This window comes from Pelmatolapia mariae, linkage group LG4 (assembly GCF_036321145.2).
Source record: "Pelmatolapia mariae isolate MD_Pm_ZW linkage group LG4, Pm_UMD_F_2, whole genome shotgun sequence".
NCBI classification, from domain to species: Eukaryota; Metazoa; Chordata; class Actinopteri; order Cichliformes; family Cichlidae; genus Pelmatolapia; species Pelmatolapia mariae.
The window spans coordinates 12,798,331-12,820,885 of NC_086230.1; the positions used below are offsets into that span (position 1 = coordinate 12,798,331).

Genomic DNA, 22,555 nt, shown 5'->3' on the forward strand with positions numbered 1-22,555 from the left:
GTCATATTGCTTTTTAACCACAAGAGGGAGTGAGTGCAACAGAGAACAGCAGCAGTGGCATCAAATTGTGGAAATTCTTTGAAGTCTCCACAATTCGATGATGGAAATCCCCAACAATGCCAAGTGTTCAGATTTGTTAGAATTTGCAAAGCGTGGTGGGAGTACGCTCTGCGTGATAACTGCCAGATGTGACGGCCTGTTATTTGATTCTACTCCGAGAACTGCCAGGAACTGTAGATGGACATTTGCTTACTTTCAGGTCTATTCATAATGTGAATCCAGTATTTTCCCTTTCTATTTGTTGAGATTCAGTCTCGACCCAGTTCTTTCATTACCAACAATTCATGCTTCACATGTGAGATTAGTAATGAAGTATCTCACAAATGTAATTTTGTTTTTTATCACTTCGTCGAGTGCGCACACAGAGACTGACGTTCTTAAAGGTCAGTTTGCATAGAAATAGAGAACAGAAACATGCAGTGAAGGAAGTGAAAAGAAGGGTTTTTTTCAAAAAACCCATTGAATTCAGTGAACACAGGGGGATCAGTGGAAAGAAAACACTATAAAAATAGTAGTAGGGTGACAGTGTCAAAGCATTTTATTATTATAAAAGTAACCAACAATCAGTACTGTATAATTTATAGCCAGAAAAACACACCGTTATCCTCCCCCTCTCTCTCTCTCACACACACACACACACACACACACACACACACACACACACACACACACACACACACACACACACACAGCACCACAAATACACGAATAAAGGCACCTAAAGGCAGATAATGGCAAACACTTGGACAGACAACTATAAAAAAAAATCCAGCCACCTTTAATAACAAAGGGCGACTATAAAAGTGCAATTGTGCTTCTTGAAGTTGAAAGTACTGAAAAACAGTACACACACACACACACACACACACACACACACACAGAGTTTGTAATGCAGATAGTGGAATGTTATGAAGAACCAGCAGCAGAGAACAAGCAGCAAGTACGTCAGTTGTAGTGTAATCTCAAGTTTCACGAAATCATTTGTTTGTGTCCTTTCCTTGCAAGCACACACGTTTGAAAATGCATTGTGCAATTTAAGTGTACATCATGAGTTGCATGATGAAAACAGTTCATAAGCTGGTAGAGAGGAATTGCATTTTAGTGCAATAGGATGCGGCTGTCCTGCTGAATGAGTCTCTCAAGCACACCGAAGGGGATGCACTGGTTCCACATCCTGGGATGATGAAATGAGATGAAACAGGGTAAGAAAACAACACCAAAAAATTGGAAAAAATAAAGATATGTGATGAAGTAACATGAAAGCGCTCCTCACCTTAAAGTCTTAATTTTTGTACAGTTTCTTAGGCTGGCTCCTAAGCTCTGTGCGCCGACATCTGTTAGTTTGTTAAACTTTACGCTGTCAAAGAGAAGTGAGGCAGAAGTTAGATGTGCTTTAACAGAAAAAAGCCTATAGCGCAAATCCAGACATCGCAATATGTTTTGTCTATAATATGAATACATGAACGCTAAAAATAAAACCAAAGCAGAAGTAGCAAAAAATGTGGAAGTGCTCTTTGCTTTTCACTTGAATTCTCAGTGAACTTCTGTTTGAAAATGCTTCATCGCAGAAATAAACATTTTTACAACCTGGTATAAAAACACAGCTTTGGGACCACCGTACAGGGCAAAGACAAAGATAACCTACATAAATATAAAATGCAGTTTTTAAGTGATTTATTTTGATTTATCAAGGAAAAAACTATTCATATGTCACGGGGTGGAATGGACAAGTTTTACTGAGTGTTTTTTATTTTGCATGTGTTGCTGTGTTTTATTAGTTTTAATCTTTTAATAATGTACAGTGTTTAATTCTTATGGTTTTATTGCATGTTTTTATTGTATGTATTTGTTAACTTGTCCCGGAGAGACTCCACCCCCCCTCCTGATCACTAATTGGACACACCTGGGAGATCACAGAGCAAATAAGAGCTCCAATAAGAGGGCCTGGCAGGACAGAGACAAGGGAGTGGACGCTGGAGGAGGGCAGCAGGATGGCACCCTATCTCCTCTCACAGCGAGACTATAGTGTAGGCGAGACACAGCAAAGCAGCAGGCAGAGTTGAGAGCTCTGCCCATCTGGAATTTCTTGTTCTTTCCTATCCCAGTGATAGGAAAGAACAGTGACTGTCGCTGCCCCCTCTCTCTTCTGGCTAGGCTGCTAATAAATCTTTCTTTTTTATTTTTTTGTGCTATTCAAAGGTGTACTTTCTAGTGTGTTTCAGATCATCGTCCTACTGCAAAACCAAAACATGCATGTACTTAGGGCCAGGAACTCCTGGTTAGACATTCTCCCTCAGGTCTATCTGGTAGAGAGCTGAATTCATGGTTCCATCAATTGCAGCAAGTCTTCCAGGTGCTGAAGCAGCAAAGTAGCCCTAGACATCACACTACCACCACCATGTTATGTTCTTTTTATGAAATGCTCTGTCAGTTTTACGCAGATGTAATGGGACTGAAACCTTCCAGAAAGTTCAGCTTTTCTCTTATCAGTCCACAGAATATTTTCCCAAAAGTCTGCGGGATCATCAAGATGTGTTTTGGCAAATGCAAGCCTTTGTGTTGTCTTTAGTCAGAGCTCTACAATGGATGCTTTTTGTGCCCACTGTCTTCCTTTTTGCTGAATTATGAACTCCGGCCTTAACTGAGGGAAGCGACGCCTTGCACTTTAGATGTTGTTCTTGTGACCTCTTGGATGAGTCACTCATGTGGTCTTGGGAAGTTTCACCACTGTTCTCAGTTTTCTCAAGCTGTGAATAAGAAGCGCTCATCATGGTTCAGTGGAGTCCCAGAGCCTTAGAAATGACTTTATAACCTTTTCATATTACTTTGTTGCTAAATTGTTGCTTTAGATTGTGGGATGATGATTGTGGGTCGCTTTTTGAGATCTTTTAGCCTGCTTCACTTCATCAGACAGGTTCTTTGTAATTCAACAAGTCTGCCAGTATTCAGCCCTGAACGTGGGTAGTAAAACTGAACTCAGCTTTGTCATTTAAAAACTGCATTTTGTATTTACTCAGATTATCTCTGACTTATACCAAAATATGTTTGATGATATGAAAATTTAAGTGTGATAAATATGCAAAAACTAAGAAATCAGGAAGGGGCAAGTAACCTTTCACAGCATATTAAAGTGATACATTCTTAGGGGTGTGGCCACTTTGACTGACAGGTGAGCATCACTTATAAACCTGGGCCTCCTGTCTGCTGTCATCATGTCAGCTAATTCAAATGACTGAACCGCACCTCTCAGTCATGTTTGTCGTGTTGTGGTGTAATTTTTAAAAGTATGTGTACGTTACTTAGCACTAAACTCGTAACTTTTCTCACTGCAATGCATCTGTACGGTCTATGGAAGCACCTTGATATCCAAGCTTGCTAGACTGACTCACTTTCATCACAAGCTAAAGACCCCTTCCTAATTTTAAGTAGTTACTGGTGCCTTACTGTGAGTGAAAACATAACCAAACAGCAAGCAAAAAAGGAACTTAAAAGTATATAAAAAATTAACTAAGTGAAACTATGTAGAAAAATAACTCTCAAACATGTGAGTTGTCTTGTGGTCAGTTCTCATCCACACCCAGTCCCTGCCTGTGTAAGTGGACTTTGTCAGTCTTTTAAACGGGAAGACCTTTGCTAAAAAAGAACATTTTACACTGAAATGTATGAGAACCTAATTCTTAGCCATCAGTTCCGAATAAAAATGTCAAGTCTTACTCAAGGTCAGTGAGGGAAGCCATGTGTGGGAGAACAGCTGCTAAACTCTCTGCCCCTTCATCAGAAATCATGTTGCTGTAGAGACTGGAAAAAATAGCAAGATAAAAAGGGAAGTGAAATTATGTGGGTCAACAGTAAGTGCCACTTTTAGGTTCCTTTGTAGTCTGTAGGCAGATGTTACCTTAAACAGTGCAGATTAGGCAGGTCCTTCAGTGTGGCTGCTAACTTCTTCACACCCTCATCTCCTATGCAGTTCTGTGATAGACTGGAAACCAGAAAAAACCCCACACAACTAAACACACGTATCAAAACTAAGTTAAAAGCTAGACTGGGATGTTTTTTTGGGAGCTCAACTAATTGTGTCTTTATACCACCAAAGACAAATACTCACTTAAGGATCTCCAAAGAAGGGAGTGAGACTAACGCACTGGCCAGCTTCTCTGCTCCTTTGTCCCCGATCTTGCTGTTCTCTAGGCTAAAGGTGGTGAGAGAAAGAGGCTGTCAGTTACTAGAAACATCTCATAAACACAGAGCGATGCCTTAAGCGTAATACAAATAGAAAAAGTGTGCTGTATACTTACTCCAAGTGCTGTAGGTTATGCAGCCCTGGCAGGAGATCCCACAGCTTCGGAAGAACCAGAGGACCATTATCTGGACCAAGTCTACAGGGAACGTTATCATCATTATCGTCACCAGCTTCACAGTGACAACCATAATAAATTCAGATATCAAACATCTGAGCTACTTACTCAAACTCCAGCTTGTGTAGCTCTTTAACTGCTGGGACTCCCTCAGACAGGATGGAGTGAGACTCGCTGGAGCTACAAGTGAATATAACATGTTTTCACAAACCAGTATGTTGCAGTGTAAATCTAAATGTGTGTGCATAATAGTGTGGTGTATTACCTGTCTGATAGCCTCTTGTGAATGTGTATGTTCACCAGCTTTTCCAGGTGCTCTATATGGCACACCTGTTTAGCTTTCAGAGGATGGATTGTGAACTTGGACACTGCCCTCTGGAGGAGACTTTCTTCGTCACTCTGCTCCAGCAGCTCCCAGAGGGTAATGGCGTCAGCAATGCATGACCTGGAGGACCCACAACACTGTGTTTAACACTGCTATTGGTGCTGGTAAAGATCAGTGACTATCAAGTCACAAAAAAGTCCCCAATACTATACTTTAACCATTTAAATCCTGAGGATTGAACCATAAAAATGTAAAGAATTACAAAAGATTACAAATTAGTTCTCTGGACAGGCTTAAACAGGATAAGTAAACTATGACTGGACAGCCACAGTTTGTGGGATAGTTGTAGCAGGGTATATAAAGAAGGTGTATAAAGGTGTATATAAGAACTACCTGTATGTGTTGATGTTGTTGAGGCCAACCAGAGCTCGAAGTCCACAGATCTGGATGCCAGAGTCCTCCAGGTCCAAACAGAAACTTCTGCCTTCAGTTTCCCCCTGTTCAAGTGCTTTCTGAACAGTGAACACATCTGGTGGGCTTAGTTGAACTCCATGAAACGTCAGGAACTCTGGAAGATTTGCTGCCAGGTGTGTCACCAGCCGAGTCCTGCCAGCGTCTCGGCCACCATCACTGTACGTAAAACTCGCCTCGTAGACGTAGTGGCATGCCTCCAAGATTTGGGAGGGAGTAAGGTCAGCGTAGGAAAGCCCTTCCAGGTGTTTTGTTACCAACCCCTGCTTGTTAGCCACCATATCTCTAAAGGCAGTCTCTGTATGCGTGTGGAATCGCTGCAGTTCTGTCCTATTGTGGAACAAGAGGCCAACTGCAAATCGCTGAGTGAGCTCAAGTTCCTCCCTTTGAGGTCGCCGACGACCTTTCCCTCCAGACTGGAAAGGGAGGGTCTGGAGAAAGGACCGGTCTGTTAAAGTCCTGGAGAAGCACAAAGAGAAAATGTGTCAAGGGAGATTGGGGGATTCTAAAGGTCTGAAAGTAAAAGAGAAAATAGATTGCAAGTGGAAAGGCTTTCATTTTTAATCTAACAGCATATAAACAGTGGATATTATGATATTTTAGCCCTACCGGCTTTTGATGAATCTGTAAACAGTTGATTTCTACCTTGACAAAGCCAGATGTACTCCTGCAATGTAACTCTGAAGAAAAGGGTTGGCCCACAAGAGGATCTGGTCATTTTGGTGATCAGTTAAATCATTGGTGATCCTTTCACTGTTTTCAGTCCTCTGTTCTGTCTCTCCAGCTTCTGTCTCATTTTCTCCTTCCTCCTTGGTACTATTTGAGAGGCATGGACTCGCTCTCAGCTGATGAGAGAGAAAGAGGCCTGTTCTCAGGCCAAACGCCTTGACTTTGGCAGATATGTCCCGTCCTGTGGGAAGGATGGAAGAGTTGGCTTTGACCCCTTCCCAGGCCAAAGAGCTCAGCTGGGACAACAACTCCCTGTCCTCCGTTACGGCTTCTCCGCCACTGCTCTTGAGATCCTGATCCACTTTGTCTACTTGCGCCTCCTGTTCTTGTGCCTTCTTTGCCCTTTGGGTGCGAGAGGAAGTGCGTGCCTGCGTTCTGGACTTTGCCTGATTATTTTTCGAACACTTCTTCGCCTGAGGGATATTTGAAATTTGTGTCTCAGTGTCTCTTATGGATTGTGCTTGAGCTTCGGTGTGTGTGGGAGTACTCCTGCTGTCTTTATCCATTTTTAAACACAGCACCTGATGACAGAGCCCAGTTAAAGTTCTTGGTAGGACATCCACACTTCTAGACTGCTCTAAAATCAAGCACACCAGCCGGCATAGTCCGGGGTTCCAGCAAAGGAGATTTAGGTAGCTCATGCTTTTTAGACTCTCCAAAGCTGATTCTCTGAGGCCAGGATCAGAGAAGTACTGGGACAAATATGTTTCCACATTTGCTGGGGTAAACCCACACATCTCCAGAAGGCTGTCTGTGCGCCTGAGCAGCTGGCTGGCAGTTCCCCGTGGCCGGGTGGAGAGTAGAAGAGTGCAGCCTGGAAGCAGGACCCTTTGAAGAATGGCAGAATACAACTGCCTTACTGTGAAAGTCTTTGCCTTGCTGTCTTTTTGCAGTGAAGCTGTTAGGTCTTTTTCCTGAGCTTGAAGTAGAGTTTCATAGTTCCGCAATTCGTCAAAACCATCAAAAATGATGAGCACACGCTTAGGGGCTGCCAGGATTTGAGCATACACTGCTTCTGGGTCCACACAGGATGGGGCAGAGGAGGAGAGGTTGAGCAGGAGTGTCTGAAGGCTGTAGACCGGCTCTGTCACACTGAGCTTTTTGCCATCTAATAGGAATACAAAGTCAAACTGAGGGATGCAGTCTCTGGACCAATCAATACACAGCTTCTTGATCAGAGTAGTTTTTCCCATGCCGGCATTGCCAAGCAACAAAATGTACCGTCTGGATTTTTCTCCATTTGAACCATCAAAGATCTGAGTGGAAAAAGATAAGCAGGCAATGAGTTTAACAAGGTTTTTTTTTATTTTATTTTTTTAATTTTTTAAAAATTTTTTGTGATATAATCTGTCCAGTAAAAGTGACGCTCCTACCCGACTCAGTGCCAGCATGGTTTTTTGCCGATCTGTGTCCCCCTTGATGACTAGCTCCTTGTCCAGGCATTTGTTTGTATTTTTCCCAGAGCGAACTACCTCTCTTTGGCTCACTTGAACATCTACATAATGAGAAGACAGGCTGAGGCCCGCCTCCATATCCTGGTAGGTTTGACTCATGTGAGCTTTGGCTTCCTGAATGTAGTCCTTGACATTCTCTAAAAAAGAAACAGGACTGAGTACCAAGTTGGTCCTCCACAAACCATTGTATATTCATGAGATCACTGTAGACAAAGTAAGAAGAGATCCTTAAAAGCCATGCGGTAACTTACGTGGAATATCAAGGATCTTGGGAGACAGAGGAAGAGGTGATTCCTTACATGGAGACATTTCTGAAGTGGAACAAAGAATGAAGTTTGTCACATGCCAGAAACTCATAACCACAAGGAGGAAGATTTGAGACAGATACCGATGCTCACCATTGCCTGGGGATACAGGTGAGGTACAAGGGGGAGACATGGCTTTGCTAGCTGTTTCTGACAGAGAACCCAGTGGGGATGAACTCATTTGGACCGGAGCGACTGTGCCATCGACTACAAACAAAAGAAAAGAGAGTGAAATGACTGCATCGGCACACAAACACAGCAGATGTTACAGAGAGCAGTTTCCATGTTGTCTCTTAAAAGGCAGAAGCAAAACCATAATGAGGAACAACAAATAGCACAACATCACCAGAGAAGACAAGAAGTAGAGAATAGCATGCACACATGGACACACTCACACGCAACCATACCAGATAAAAGAGTTAACCTTTTTTTACTCACCTGGGGAGAGTGGTGGTAATTGGCATTTGGGGGGTGGTGACACAGTAGGAACTATATTAGAAACAACAGTTAGACCATGGACTACTTGTACAGGGTGTGCACAATAATCAGTACACAATAAATAATTAAAGATGCCACTGACATTAATAACACGACCACCAGTGGACAGAAACAACAACGGCAAATCAATAATTACGATTGAAAAGAACTTTTTTTGCATTGTAAATAGACATGATTGTGTTACAGGTGTGTGATTGCTAATCTAGGCTGTAGCTAAGCCACAGTTTTTCAGAAGAAGCTTTATGGTCAGATTGCCAAGGCAATTAAAACTGCACATCAACTCATTTTCTTTCCATAATGCTCAACACCCCTAGTCTGCAGTGTAAATAAAAACTTAACACCAGAAGAGTCACAAATGTTACTTTCTGCTGGGCTATGACATAGCAGTACACAGGAAACACTGTTAACTCTTGGTATGCCAGTATTTAACTCACCTAATATATATGTAGGTGTAGTGGCGCTGCCGGGGAATGGAAACCTAATGAGCGGAGGAGGAGGAGAAAGCTGGACTGGATTTCCGGCGGAATCTGAGATAGTGATAAACTGAATGGGAATCGCAGAGCCTGTTTGGGAAGGGTAGACGCGAAAAATTCTTGATGGAGTGGCGGTGGACATCGGTAAAGTCTCTGCTGGACTCGGCCCTGATGCGGGATCACTGCCTGCAAAACAACCAGAGCTGGCATCAGTTTCTGGGAACTGGTTTAGTCAGCCTTGAGAGTTATCAGAAAGGGAGTTGGAAAAATGACAACAATGTTTTGTTTTCCAAAAAACAGCGAAAGATTTACGGTCACAAACATCCTCATTGCAGAGCGCTGTTGAACTTGTTACTCAAAGACAATCGCATTACGTATTTACTTTGAAATGTGATAACTTTGTGAAAAGGCGTTGCACTATTTACCTCCTATTGAAAGTTATTTCTTACACTACTCTGCATTACTTCACCACTTCATCCCTTATGTACTGTCACACAATTTCCATCCGAGAATGAAATAATAAATCTTACATTCAATATCTACAAAAATGATTAACTCAATAAGGAGAGGATAGATTCAGTATTTGCTCTAAACCATCACTTTCCTGCCCTTTTGTGCAACAAACAGGAAGTAGTGTTTAACCTTCTAACCCTCAAAGGTTTCACACTGCTCTGTCATTTCTCTTATCATCATGTTGGGTGATCATGCAAATGAAATGGCAGATTAAGCCAAAGAGAAATGGACCAAAGTAAAGTGTATTACTGTGCAAATACAGACATGTATGCTTAAATTTGAGTGTCTTATTTCTATTTGTGGTGTAGTATTTCACTCAACGTTGTGCCATTAAATCTCTTCAGTGACCAGCAGCTGCTGATGTAAATGAAAATACATGCTCGGTTTTTTTTTTAACACACTGCGTGGTAAATTGGAACTATAAAAAGCACCAAACTCACGTGAAGCGAGGTGAGTAAGGTGCGAGTTCTTCTTTTAATTCATCAGCGTAAACTTACGACTTACAACTTCAAGTTCCTGTTTTTTTACAAACTTACTGGTTCATGCACAGATATATAACTATCACCTTGTGATCCAAAAGTCTAACCACTGAAATTTCATCTGAATTACCTTTTTTGTAAAAAGTCACTCTCACGTGCACGTGCTGAAAGTGGCTCTTTTTCATTCTAGCATTTTACCTTGGAGCTATTCAAGGGATATTTGTAATATGATATGATACGAATTGCAATATTTTACTTTAATAACCTATCTTGCAACCCTGGTAATCCTCTTTCAACTCCTATCCTGCAGAGTTTCACTTTTTCAGATCAACGTCACTTACAGCGCTTCAAGTTCAAAGCTCCAGATGTTGCCTCAAAAACGGTTTCAGTTTTCATGACTCACCTGGCTCAACAGCTGGCTCAGCCTGTGACTCTTTGGTTTTTGGTTGGCCTACAGGAGTTGAAGAACGAACATTACAACATGACAGCGACAAGACATGCCCAGAACATCCTTAATATGGAGATCTTTTACTGTTACTAGAGAATGTTATTTGTAAACATATCCTTTTCTTTTTGTACCGGATGGTAGTTCATTTTCACGTGATAAGCAAAGCAACTATGAGAATGTTGAATCTTCTATTAATAGTATTATTCCAGATTTGATTAGCAAAAAACAAAAATCCCCCAAAGCATCTCTTAATATAGTGATATGAATGGAAACCAATGGCTGCATTTTAAGCTCTGAGTGTTTGAACTTTTTCCACTAGTCTTAAACATACCAACATAATTAGAAAAGTAATAAAGTGCAGTGTCAAGTGCTATAAATACCACAGTATTATGACTACCATAAAAATGATAAATTGTCATTATAAGTTTAGTTATAGTAGGCTTAAGAATGTGTCTATTCCACTGGGTCCCAAATGTAATGTGGATTGGAAACTCCATCATTTGTTAAACAATCAGAGGAAGACTCTGGATTAGTCACCTGATGGTTTTGGCCGTTTTGCTTTGGGGCTTTTATCGGAGCACAGCTGTGGCTGAGAATCTGCAGAGGGAAAAACATGTAAGCAAGCCTTTAAACAATAAAGTGAAAATGACAAGTTAGAATCCTAAAATTAAGTTTTATATAACAAAAAGATGCTGGTAGGGTAGATGCTGTTCTTTGTGTAGTTACGAGCCAATCATTACCTCTCGGTCTTTTTCTCCTTCGTGATTGACCTTTTGCTTTGGGTTCCTGTATCTGCTCAATGCTGTTGGCGATGGGTGCCTCAGCTGCCGTGGGGAGGTCATCAAAGGTCCATGGATGAGGAACTAAAAAAGTCAATGTAGCATTTAGCAGATGCCCCTACTCCAACGTGTTGTCATTGTCATGGCATTTCATTACTGAATTAAAAATCAGTAGCTTTTCAAGGCATCCTGTGACAGTTAGATAAACAGTAGGATTTGATTGACTTTTAAATGATGGCATTCTGTTTTTATTTACATTGACACAGCCTCCCAGTTTTGGGGGCAACCAGGATGTACATGGGCTGCCTTCATTTCTTTTGTGGATACTAAACAAAATGTAAAGACTGGACCAGAGTCCGGTCCATTGTCTGTGGGCTTAATCACATTTGATGATGTTGTGAGAGGTTTACATTTTATGGGCCGTGCATTTACAATATGCTGGGTGGAGATTTTTGTGTTTGTGTACTAAGATAACAACAAAGGTGTTTAAAATGTATATTGTAGTAGATATGTAGTTTAAGAAGACTGCATAATCTAGTCACTATTGTTTATGTACAGGTGCAGATCTACTGTGGTGGCATGAGGTGGCTTGTGCCACCTTAAAAAAAATCTCTTGCCACCCTTAGTGTCACCCAAGTTTATTCAAATGAGCTAGCATTAACACTTTGAGCCTAGCTACAAGTAACACTGAATATGAGTATATTGCATAATGTTACCCGATGCAAGACCTGCAAATGTGTAAAGAAATGGCTTTGATTTTGCTGATTTCCATGCCACTCTAAGAAAATGTTTCTAGATCCGCCCCTGTTTGTCTAGCATGCTAGGTTGTTAGCACCATTAAGAAATGCTGGCATCTTGCATGAAAACACTGTTGCAACTAATGTAAAATTTTAATATTTACTTATTTAAAGTTAAGAAATTTACTTTGTTCTTACTTATAAGTAAAAGCTATAACAGTCAATACTTGCATAAAACTTGCATACAAAAATCTATATAAATACAATTAATTGTACTCCTTATATTGGATAACACTAAATTAATACATGAAAGGGTTTAGGTGACAATTATAAATAATCATAATTATAATTATAGCTATAAGATACATTTATGACAGCCTGTGCACATGTTTTGTTGCTGCAAAAGTAATGTGATCCCCTTCAAAGACCTTTGAAGAGATTCTGCTAAAAATCTTTAGGTTCATACTTAAAAGATAAAACAGTAACTTTGATGGTCAGTTACTCTTACAGAAAAAATAATCAACAAAAGAGACGCTTATCTTATTGCTAGATTTGTCTTATGCAATATTAAACATTATGACGGATAAAAAAGCCAAATGGGTCATGGCAACAAAGTGCCGGCCTTCAGATTGGAGCAGTAGCCTAACTCTGCTTTGTGATTGGGTCATCATTTAGATGGTTTTTTTTCCTGAAGGTTAATTTATAACTACAGACTGAAATGACTGAATTACTTGTTGACGTCACTTAAACTCTAAATTTCACTGAGCCCCCTGAATGTTCAGATAAGGAAGTGAACCTCCGACTGTGACACTGAAAAAACACAAACATTTTTTTACTACTGCGTTTTGTTGTGTTTTGTCTTCCTTCCTCATTATTCAGAAAGGTCAAAACAACACTGGTGCATTTCTACAACTAGATTACCACGTTGTGGTTGTAGGCCTCCACCACTCAGGCCTATGTAATGTGTAAGACTCCTACACATTACATACACTGGAATTTCCCAATTTAATGGTGGTAGTTTTAATGTTATGTCTTACTGTTGCTTATAGTTTAGATTATAGCTGTCCAATATAAGGCCCAGGGGGGCAGAATTGGCCTGGCAAAGACTCTGATCCAGCCCATTATGCATGACTTGAAAATGTGAAGGGTGGCATAAATTTTGGACTTTTAATTGTATTTTGCTAAATTTTACAACTTTTGCTACATTCATGTTACACCAAAGTAATAGAAAAATAATTAAATGCCAGAAAAGATCCACTGTTTTCACTATCCATTGTGGAAATGTAGCAGCTTTATCTCAAAGAGTCCTTTGACAGATTTCCTTCATGCAGAGACTCACCATGAAATTAATAAATTTACAGGAAAGATTCATGTTCTCTGTATCTGACCAAATGACTACTGGTAAATGATTAGTAATGACACTGGTACTTTGAACTTTTGTATTAAATGAATTAAGTCATGACTTATTAAGAATCATATTTGACATTTGTGTGAAACTTAGTCATAGATTAAGATCATAATGACCATAACCTTTGAATATCAACTCATTTTACGCAGTTATTTTATGAGTCCAAGTGATTGTCTGTGACTGACATACAGAGATTCCTGTCTTTATGTCTTTATCACTGCCATGTTCTTTGTTTTCTTCTGTTTTTCCTCATGTTTCTAGCTCTCCTCCCCTGTCTGTATCTACACTAGGATTGAGATACAAAATTAACAGTGAAGTGCTCTTTTTTTTTTTAGGACATCAAATGAAGAACATGTTTAGCCTTATTATGTTATGTGGGCTCTGTTAAACACTATGTGACAACAGGTACAAGGTAACAAAAGGAGGTTCTTACGGCTGTCGTTGAGTTCTAAGTAGTCAAAGAGGGAATCAACATCTGAAAAAATGCACAGAGGTCATTATAATTAGATAATAAACTTCACATACATGTGAGACACGTAATAGAAAATTACTATGTGTGTTTTTACATATAGTACACTACACATGAGTAAACACATAAAGATGTTTGGCTGCCACTTACCCAGCAATTTTTCATTTATATCATCATCAGCCAAATCATCTGAAAAAATAACAATACCATCATCAGATAACAGAATTTCAGTTTCAAAATATAAAATATGTAAAGTTGATGTATTCATTATACAACACTGTCTCTTTAAATATGTTAATTACTAATTACTGATGGAATAGATTGGATATTAGACAGTCAATGTTCATTTATTGTTTATGATTTATTATTAGCCCTGTGTTACATGTTGGTTTTCAGTCTGTTTGTTTAAGCTTTTACTGTCCTGTGCTGCCTTCCTGACAGTAACAGCTGGTTCAGTGAAATATTCAATCATATTTTGGGGTGTTGGTCCACCCCTATCTCAACTGTTAAGCTACCAGTGCTACTAGTATATTTTCCAAAGTGGATGGATTCATCAACTTCACTTCAACTGAACAGAAAGACAATGATCCCAAATACATGAAACCCAGTTCTGGAATGATAAAGCAGGCTAACTTTAAATCTCTGCAATGATCCTCCCAAAGCCCCCGACCTCAACCCTACTGAAAGTGTTTGGACTACTAAATAAAATTCACCAATTCTTCCAAGAATAACTGTCAGAATTCTAGCAAGAATTAGCAAGAACTACCAAAAGCATCTGGTTGAGGTGCACCTTCCTAAAAGACATTTAGCTATATAATAGTGGTGGAGTATGCATGTATTTGAGCCTCTATGTGAACTTTTGACCCCGTGTGGATTTGAGGAAAACAAAGATAAATTCAAACTTGTGCGCCTAATTCTTGTTTTTATAATTATTAAAGTTGTATGCAGCACAATCGTGTACAGCACATGTGTATATAAACTGTTTAAGATTAAACTGCATTTCATTCAATAGTCGGTGTTAAAAATGTCTGCTCTCAGATAGAAAAATAGAAAGAAAGGAGTGACAATAACCATCTGTGTCTTCTATTTAGAAGTGTTTGTTTGTGTTTTCACAGCCTCAACACATAATTCACCTTTTTATTATCAATGCAGAAAAACAAAGTAGTGACAATACAAACCTAGCAACAGATCCGCCAAGTCCAAAGGGACTGCGATCGGATCGGGATCCACCTCCAGCATCTTGACATCTGGTGACACGCACAGGAAAGAAATCAAATATTCTGATTGGTTATTATTATATTCGTAGGTTAGAGTGGAATTGATCTTTAACAACAAACATTTATTCAGCTTATCCTCGAGTACAGGAGGAAGCTTTTGTCAAAGCTGCAATTCCCTCAAGCTATTCCTAACATAACGCCATCACAATAATGGGTTGGACAGAGACACCCTAAAAACACAATGCCTGTTGTAATAATAGTAATGTGAGAAAACAACCATGGATTTGCTGAAAGAGAAGAAAGAAGGAAAGCAGGAGAAGTAAATCAGCTTCCTGTCAGTACACGATACATTACAGTATCCGGCCACAATCTGAAAAACCATTAACACCTTGACTTTATCACTGTATGGTTAACTGTTCAAACTGTGTTTACAAATATGCACTTTAACTCTGGGGGAAAAGAAAAACGCCTGGGCAGGAAGCTCAGGTAAACCTGCTTACAGAGATAACTACTGAGATCTTTTACAGCCTAAAGACACCTTTAGGATAACCACGATGTGGACAGTAGAAAAAAACCCAACAACACCAGAAAAACCAAAAAGCAACTTTTTGCCCTGATGAATCATTACTTGTACAATAAAACACTTCACTGACTAATTCTACAAATCACCCAAATTGCAGGAAGGCAGTTAAAAAAAGACAAAAAGGATTTCATGCAAAAAAACCAAACCCTCCAGTTGTTTTAAAGGTGATCATGCACATAAAGGTGCCCTTGAGTGGTGTGGTTGTCTAGCAATCTATAACCATGTGCGGTGCCATTTGAGCAGTTAACCAGGTAGTTCACGGCACACACATACACACACACCTTGTTTATTAGACAGAGGACTACAGTCGAATATGGACTTTGGACTCACATCTTTGTTTGAAATTTGTCACTGTTTTTCTAAGAACCACTAAAAATAAAGCTGTAAATATGTGCCCATTACCTCCCTGAATAAACAAACAAACAAATAACAGTGCAACCAGTTGAGTCACTGATTGCACACAACATAACAAAATATGTCTCTAATGAGTAACTTGGGAACCTGAAGCACACAGAGCACTATGCTGTCTGCACAACTAGAATATCAAGACCTTAAAAACTAACAGTGAAAAATAAATATTAAAAAGAAAAGAACAGAAAGAAATATTTTGTTTAGTCCTGAGTCGGAGTACGTGAAATTCTTTGTCCCTGCGCAGTCCCACCCTACATGGCTGCCCACTATTACCAAACTCTTTTAAAAGTTACATTGAAAGGGATTTTCAACAGTTAATGTGCTTCAGTTGCCCGGAATTCCCCACAAACCCCCAACTGGACTTACTTTCACTTACGACAACGTTTGATCTGTTATTTTTGTGCATTGTACACGTGTGGGGGTCTATGATGGTGGGTGCGACTCCATCTGGTCACACAGAAGCATAATGGAGTTGATTCTTCTTGTCGTGGCTGAAACTTTCAAAGCCAAACGCAAAAAATTCAATGCAGGTGCTGAAGCAGCCGCAATTAAAACTTTAACCTAAATTTGCTTAAAAATTATTAAAGTGGCCCCTGTAAATTAAAGAAAAAAAGTTTTGAAAATCCCCGACAAATCTTATTATTCTGTGCCTGCGCACTTTAATGAATGCGCAAACCCAGTCCCACCAGAGCGCACCGTGGCTGATATTCCTACCTGTCGGGTCTCTCTGGGTGATGCTCAGGTCCTGCAAACGCCCTGATGTATAGTCTGTGTGTCTCATATAAATTCTATCAGCCGCTGCATATATCCTCAGATGACCTACACACTGAGAGCGCGCAACCTGCTGCGGCTCAAAATAAAGCCTGCTTTTGCTTTCACTTTACCAAACATGCCTTACCAAACGCACCAAGCCGTTAAAGGGCGGTTCTGTGTGCAGCGTGGAGTGCACCCTGCATCTGTTTTAGGTCTGTTTTAACAACAACGGAAGAAGCAAAGAAAACGTTCAAGCACAAGTGGCACACCACGAGGGACCGGTTTATCATGAGGAACAAGGGTGATGTAAAGCAAACAGGTCACTGTGCGTTACAGTCGCCACAACATCCTCTAATATCACTTTGTTTTTTATTTTTTTCCCGGGCAACATGAGTGTCAAAGGGGGGCTCAACTATTTTGCAGGCTACTTAGCTTCATGTAGCCTGCATGGCATGTTTTGATAGACTTTTAATTAACCTCCTAGGACCTGGCGTCCACGTATGTGGACATCACATTTTGGGTTGTCTAGACCAAAATACTACATTTTGTTCTACAAGGGCCTGATATCCAATTACTAGGACATTATACTGCCACTGTTCTATCGAAATTTAAAGTGAATGTCCTCATATGTGGATGTCATTTTTCTCAGAAACAAAAATCAGGTTAAAAACAAACAAACAACGTAATTCTTTGTTTTTACATTCATCAGGTCCCAATCAGCCCAGATAGCAAAGACAAATTAAAAATGCATGGCGTGGAAGAGTTCAGGTCTTAGGAGGTTAAAGCTTGTTGTTTTAGTTAGGTGAACTATATTTCTCCCTCATTCCTGCATTGGAAGTCTTAAGATCTTAAGATATAACTGCACTTGACCTCAAATCTAAAGCTTGACCTTGCATGGGACAACAGGCACCAGTAGCTCAAAAATGGATCACATTTTGCTTTAATCTCTTACTGTATAATTTTCTTATTAATATTATTATCATTAATAGTCAACCCCTTTTCTACATTCTACAACTATGATATTGTTTTCTATCCATTGCTAACAGTATGCTAAATACTGTATGTTCATAGTTTGCCTTTTGGGGATCACAGTGAGGTGTTGTTCGGTTTATGCTCTGTGATCACCTTAAGACAACCGAAAAACAACATCAGCGTTCACTGCCAGGCCTTTGGAATTGACAAGGAAACATGGGTAGTTTTCAACAGTGGAGTGGAAAGTACCCGCTCCACCTCCACCTCGCCGCAGCCAGGCAGATAAACCAAATAGATTGTGCCTTGTTGCCAGAAACATTTACATCACGCTCATACCATTCATATCAAGCTTGATACCAGTTTCTGCACACGGTTACATAATAGAGGGAAGGGATTTTAAAAACAATGCGTTCGTTTTACAGAAAGTCATGTGTCTGTAATTAAAATGTCGCACTGGCCTACGTTTATTTCCTTGAGACTTATCATTACACTAAGTTAACCAACTTGATTTTTTGTGTTTGATGCTTTCGGAGAGATTTCTGTCTCACAAAGGATGAGTAATATAAACACACACGAACACATTAGAGGTTAAGAAATATGTGGGTAAAGACAAACCGAGGGGGCGGAGGAATTAAAGTTAGGCCTCTGTGTAATTCAGTGGGTTAAGCAGGTATGCCAAAAGGCTATTCCAGTAGGCAAGGATCCATTGTGGAGCATGCCACTCCCTTTGCTCTTTGTCCCCCCTTTCTTATCATAAGGAATTGTAAATGCCAAAAAATGCCAACAAGACACTCAGGTACATCCTTTTCTTTTCATTGCAGATTTGTGTGGTGTGGTAGACAAATGAACAAAAACTTGATCTTTTTATTCGTTTTAAAGCTGCAGCAGTAACAGAACTAAGCAATGGTGTCTACCTTTTAACAGGGCAAAGTTATAACACAGAAACCTGAAGCTGAAACTAAAGCTCCACCTTTGTAACTGACTCAAGGTGGTAACCTCTACCAGGCTAAACATTATCAGAAAGCATTCTTTGCCAAACTTTGTGCAAACCGAAAGTAGGTAGGTTACCACAGCAAAGCTGAACATGGCCGGTTACTAGTCAGACCGGCTTCACCTTCATAAAAAATCTAAAGAATAACCTTTTTGTGTCATCTAACTATTTGTCAGATCCACATGAAAAAGTATTCACACCTTCATAATGTCTTAGCTTTTTGTTGCATACGAATATGACAAAGATAACTCAAATGAGTTTTTAAATGATGATTTAAATGATTAAGGGTAAAAACATATCGGCCGTGGTCGAATTCTTTCTCCAAGTCCATTCCACCACTCTTTGAGAAGATAAGGCTTTTGTGGCAGTTCTTTAGATGTTGTTCTGGACCTCCGGACCTCCGGACCTCCTGGATGAGTCGTTGATGCCCTCTTGGAGTAAGAGCATTTGGTAGGTCGTCTGTTTCTGTGAAGGTTCACTACTGTTCCACGTTTTCTCCATTTGCGGACAATGTCTCTCACTGTGGTTCAGTGGAGTCCCAAAGCCTTAGAAATGTTTTTGTCTCTCCAGGCTGACAAACCATTTCTTCAGATCGTGACAGGATGTGTTGCTTTTTGAGATGTTTTAGCCTCCTTCGGTTTATTGGACAGGTTCTATATAAGTAGAGTCTTGATTCAACAGACCTGGCAGTAACCAGTGAAACTGAAACTAAACCTTGGGGATTATGGGGATACTTTTTCACACGGGCCTCAATACGTTTGGATAACTTCTTTTTCTTAGTAAATGATAATCATTTTAAAACAGCATTTTGGTCATCTTAATTATCACATTTGTTTCACAATCTGAAACATTTAAGTGGCTTAAATATGCAAAAAGAAATCAAAAGGGGGGCAACAACTTTTTCACAGCACTATGCTTTCTTGACAATGGCATATTTACACCTAGAAGTCATAAATTTGCAGCTGTTGTCAGAGAGTGAGTAACCAGCGCAGGGGATTTTGGAAATAAAAAGATAGGTGTTTGGAGGTTTACCGCATCCTATTTTGAACTGGATCCAATATCAGAATCTCAAAATGAAACTGAAAGTGAACCCCACCTTAACCACCAACTCAAGTCCTGGCAGGAATAAAGTCTGGAGCAGGCTTTCTGTTTCCAAACAGACCAAACCGAAAACACCAGAGGATAAATATTTGTCCCTGCCCTGTGCTGACGCCTGAATGAAAGCAGCTTTTGTTCCTGTAATCCTGGGCATTTCATATGAATGATAAATTATAGAAGGAAAAAGAAGGAAAACCAGTGAGAGTTAGAAGCATCTGAACAGAAGCTTAAATGAAACTTACCGCAGTGTGACTCCATAGTGTCCTTTATGCCTGTTATTCCATCTATGTCCCAGGTTGCTGTTCCATAAACATTTTCGGTGACCCCTGCCATCATGTCATCTTCCGCTGTAACTGAAGCATCTTGTGGTGCAAACGAGGGACTCAAATGTTGAAAGGTAAATTGTGCAAGTGCCGAAACTGCGCCACACAGTGTGTCCTCAGGCAGACAACACAGGTCGTCTGTAGTTTCGCCTGGCCACCACGCATCCAGGAGGCCCCCCATATTGTCTGTGACGTTGTTGTTTGAGTCTGTGGCTTCACAGGCTTCCACAGGTGATGCATTTCCTCCTTCTCCAAAAGTTTTAAAGGGATCCATGCAGATTCCAGGTGTCGCCACCTCATCATATAAAGGGTAATAGAACTCCTCAGGTGTGTCAGCAGCTTCCTCAGCATCCAGCGTGAAGCTTGCATTAAAGTTGCCGGTGCACGCATCGAGTGTCCTGCAAGCGGCTGCAAGCTCCATTTCCTCTTCCAGATCTAAAATAGCACATTGTGCTTCGCTGTATGTCACTGTGTTATCACTAGTTGAACATCCAGTTGTGTTATAATAAACTAAAGGCTGTAACATCCTCCTTCCTTTATCCCAGTGCTGCCACAGAGGTACAGCTATTCGCCTAGCAGCCTCTTCAATCTGCTCTAACCACTCCCTCTCAATCTCCAAATTCCCCTGATTTACCCTTTCACTATCACTTACCAGCTTCTGCATTGAAGGTGCACTTGTCAGCAGTTCAGTTATTTCATCATTTAATGCAAGTCTGCCATCAAACACTGTGGGTACAGAGTAGAGTCTTTGTGTGGGGTAGTGTTCGTCCATTGCTGTCCCCTCCCTCAATTCCTGAATGAGTTTATCTCTGGAAATAACTTGATCCTCATATAGTGAGCAAGTCTCTGGCTCCAGTCTTGTGCTGTAATCCACTGATGGGACAAACTCTGATCCTGCCAGGTGGTAGTCAACGGAGGGAGATTGTGACCCCCCTTTCCTTACCTTAATGAGCGGTCCATGGCTGAGGTGCTGGTGGGTGCTAGATGCTCGAGAAGCAAATACCCCATCGGGCTCATCAGATCCCGGTATCCACCCTGATTCCCCACAAAGCAGCTCCGGCGCGAGCCCATCAGTGAATCGATGCAGACCCAAGCTCTTGCTGTACGCTTCTGAGATTATCTGCTCCTCCACCAGACCCTCCAGCAGAGCTCGGATCTCAGCAGGTGAGGCCCAGGTCAGAGCCGAGCGGACTTCGTCCAGGACCTCCTCAAAATGAGCCATGACAACAGCGTCGGCTCCCTGGGCATGGAGGACTAGCAAAAGAAGCACCTCGTATTGGAGTTATTTGAGTTTGTTCTTTATTTTTAAAGGGACTCGGTGATTTTATCCGGGAGGCGGTCGCATGAATGGTAGGAGGTGTTATTTCCCAAAGCCAGAAATGTTATTATTGGTATCATAAGGAAGTGAAGTTACACAGGAAAAGGACTCTGATCGAAGACATTATGTCAGTCTCAAACTTTCATCATCACACATTTCATCTTTAAACAAAGTTACCCGTCTTTTTTTTTTAACAGCTGGTTTAATATTTTGCACAAACTCAATTACATGGCTGTCATGTTTCTGCTTTTTCATCCATTTCATGTTAAGAAAGAGGCAGTGCCACACTGCACACTTTCTTCTGCACAAGTGGGCTGTTTTTCAGCTGAATCACACGCGATAGATTTTATTAAACTATTTAGTTGTGATTTGGGGACTTAATCACCAAATAATCACCAAGGCTGCACATTTACCTATTTGTCCCCTTAAGCTCATAAACAGAACAAACACAAAATTCACACAGAACACCCCCCTCCCGAATAAATGTAAAGCCCTCTCCTTGGGTCACATTGTGAATGTGAAGGTGCGGTCCTTGTGTTAACCGATACAATCTTATGCACCATACTGTGAAGTTTTTTGGCAGGGATTAGAACCGGTTTGGCAAAACTACGCATGCCTCAGTGCCATGCCATATTTAGCATTGCTCATTTGATTAATAGAAAATGAGCTGCACCTTCTTTGTGTACCTGAGGAGCCAGTTTGTTGTCGTTTTAAGTAATTGGGAGTCACATGCTCTTACTGTTTATTGGTGATAATGATTTATTTTAAAATAATGGAAGAAAAAGCAGTTTTACCAGCTTTGTCTCACCTTTCCAACCGTTTCCTGGAGTGTTTTATTATGAGTAAATCTAGTTTTACTCACAAGCTAAAGGTGAAGCTTTACAGGTATGCTTTACAATAAAGATAATACTCTTTTATGTATCATAACTGTGGGAAAGACATTAGCTATACGAGTGTGGTTATGGTTGTTTTGTCTGCTTGCAGGATGCAGATACAGTTTCACATGTATTTTCTGCTTAGCTCTGGAGGAACTACAAGTGTGGAGAGTGTAGTGCACATAAGGACACAAACACACACAGACTGTGAAACAAAAATTTCCAACCAGACTGGTCAGTACAGACCTGGCAAACCTGATCCCACACCACTGATACTAAAACAATTCAAATGAATACTACAACGCAAATGAAGCGTGTTTAATGAATGGATGCTGTTTTCATTTGGTCATCGGTCACATCAATAATTAGACATGAAGATTTTAACACAATCATGAAAAGACCAAATACATCCAGTGGTTCAAAATCTGTAAAATGATCAGATTTTTATGACAGCTGAGAATGTGAAAAATCACCTGACCCTAACTGTAACTTTTGATCTTTGCAAAACTTG

General features: G+C 40.4%; 1 protein-coding gene across 1 annotated transcript; it reads right to left on the bottom strand.

The window, feature by feature from the left end:
• Positions 1–622: 622 nt before the first annotated feature.
• On the bottom strand, positions 623–16,521 carry ciita (class II, major histocompatibility complex, transactivator). The gene is made up of 22 exons (XM_063471508.1): positions 16,429–16,521; positions 14,682–14,750; positions 13,654–13,692; positions 13,468–13,509; positions 10,851–10,973; positions 10,648–10,707; positions 10,066–10,113; positions 8,632–8,856; positions 8,138–8,188; positions 7,793–7,906; positions 7,646–7,705; positions 7,314–7,531; positions 5,857–7,196; positions 5,134–5,670; positions 4,681–4,860; positions 4,524–4,595; positions 4,356–4,436; positions 4,166–4,249; positions 3,956–4,039; positions 3,775–3,858; positions 1,334–1,417; positions 623–1,234 (listed from the first exon to the last, which is right to left on the bottom strand). The coding sequence occupies exons 1-22, from the start codon at positions 16,493–16,495 to the stop codon at positions 1,159–1,161; spliced, it is 3,738 nt and encodes a 1,245-aa protein (XP_063327578.1). The 5' UTR covers positions 16,496–16,521; the 3' UTR covers positions 623–1,158.
• Positions 16,522–22,555: the final 6,034 nt, after the last annotated feature.

Coding starts and splice junctions, on each gene's coding strand:
- ciita (XM_063471508.1), bottom strand. CDS start 16,495: ATGAGACACACAGACTATACATCAGGGCGTTTGCAGGACCTGAGCATC. Junction 8,189..8,631: donor TACACCTACATATATATTAG/GTGAGTTAAATA, acceptor TTTCTAATATAG/TTCCTACTGTGTCACCACCC. Junction 4,596..4,680: donor CACAAGAGGCTATCAGACAG/GTAATACACCAC, acceptor ATTCACTTGTAG/CTCCAGCGAGTCTCACTCCA.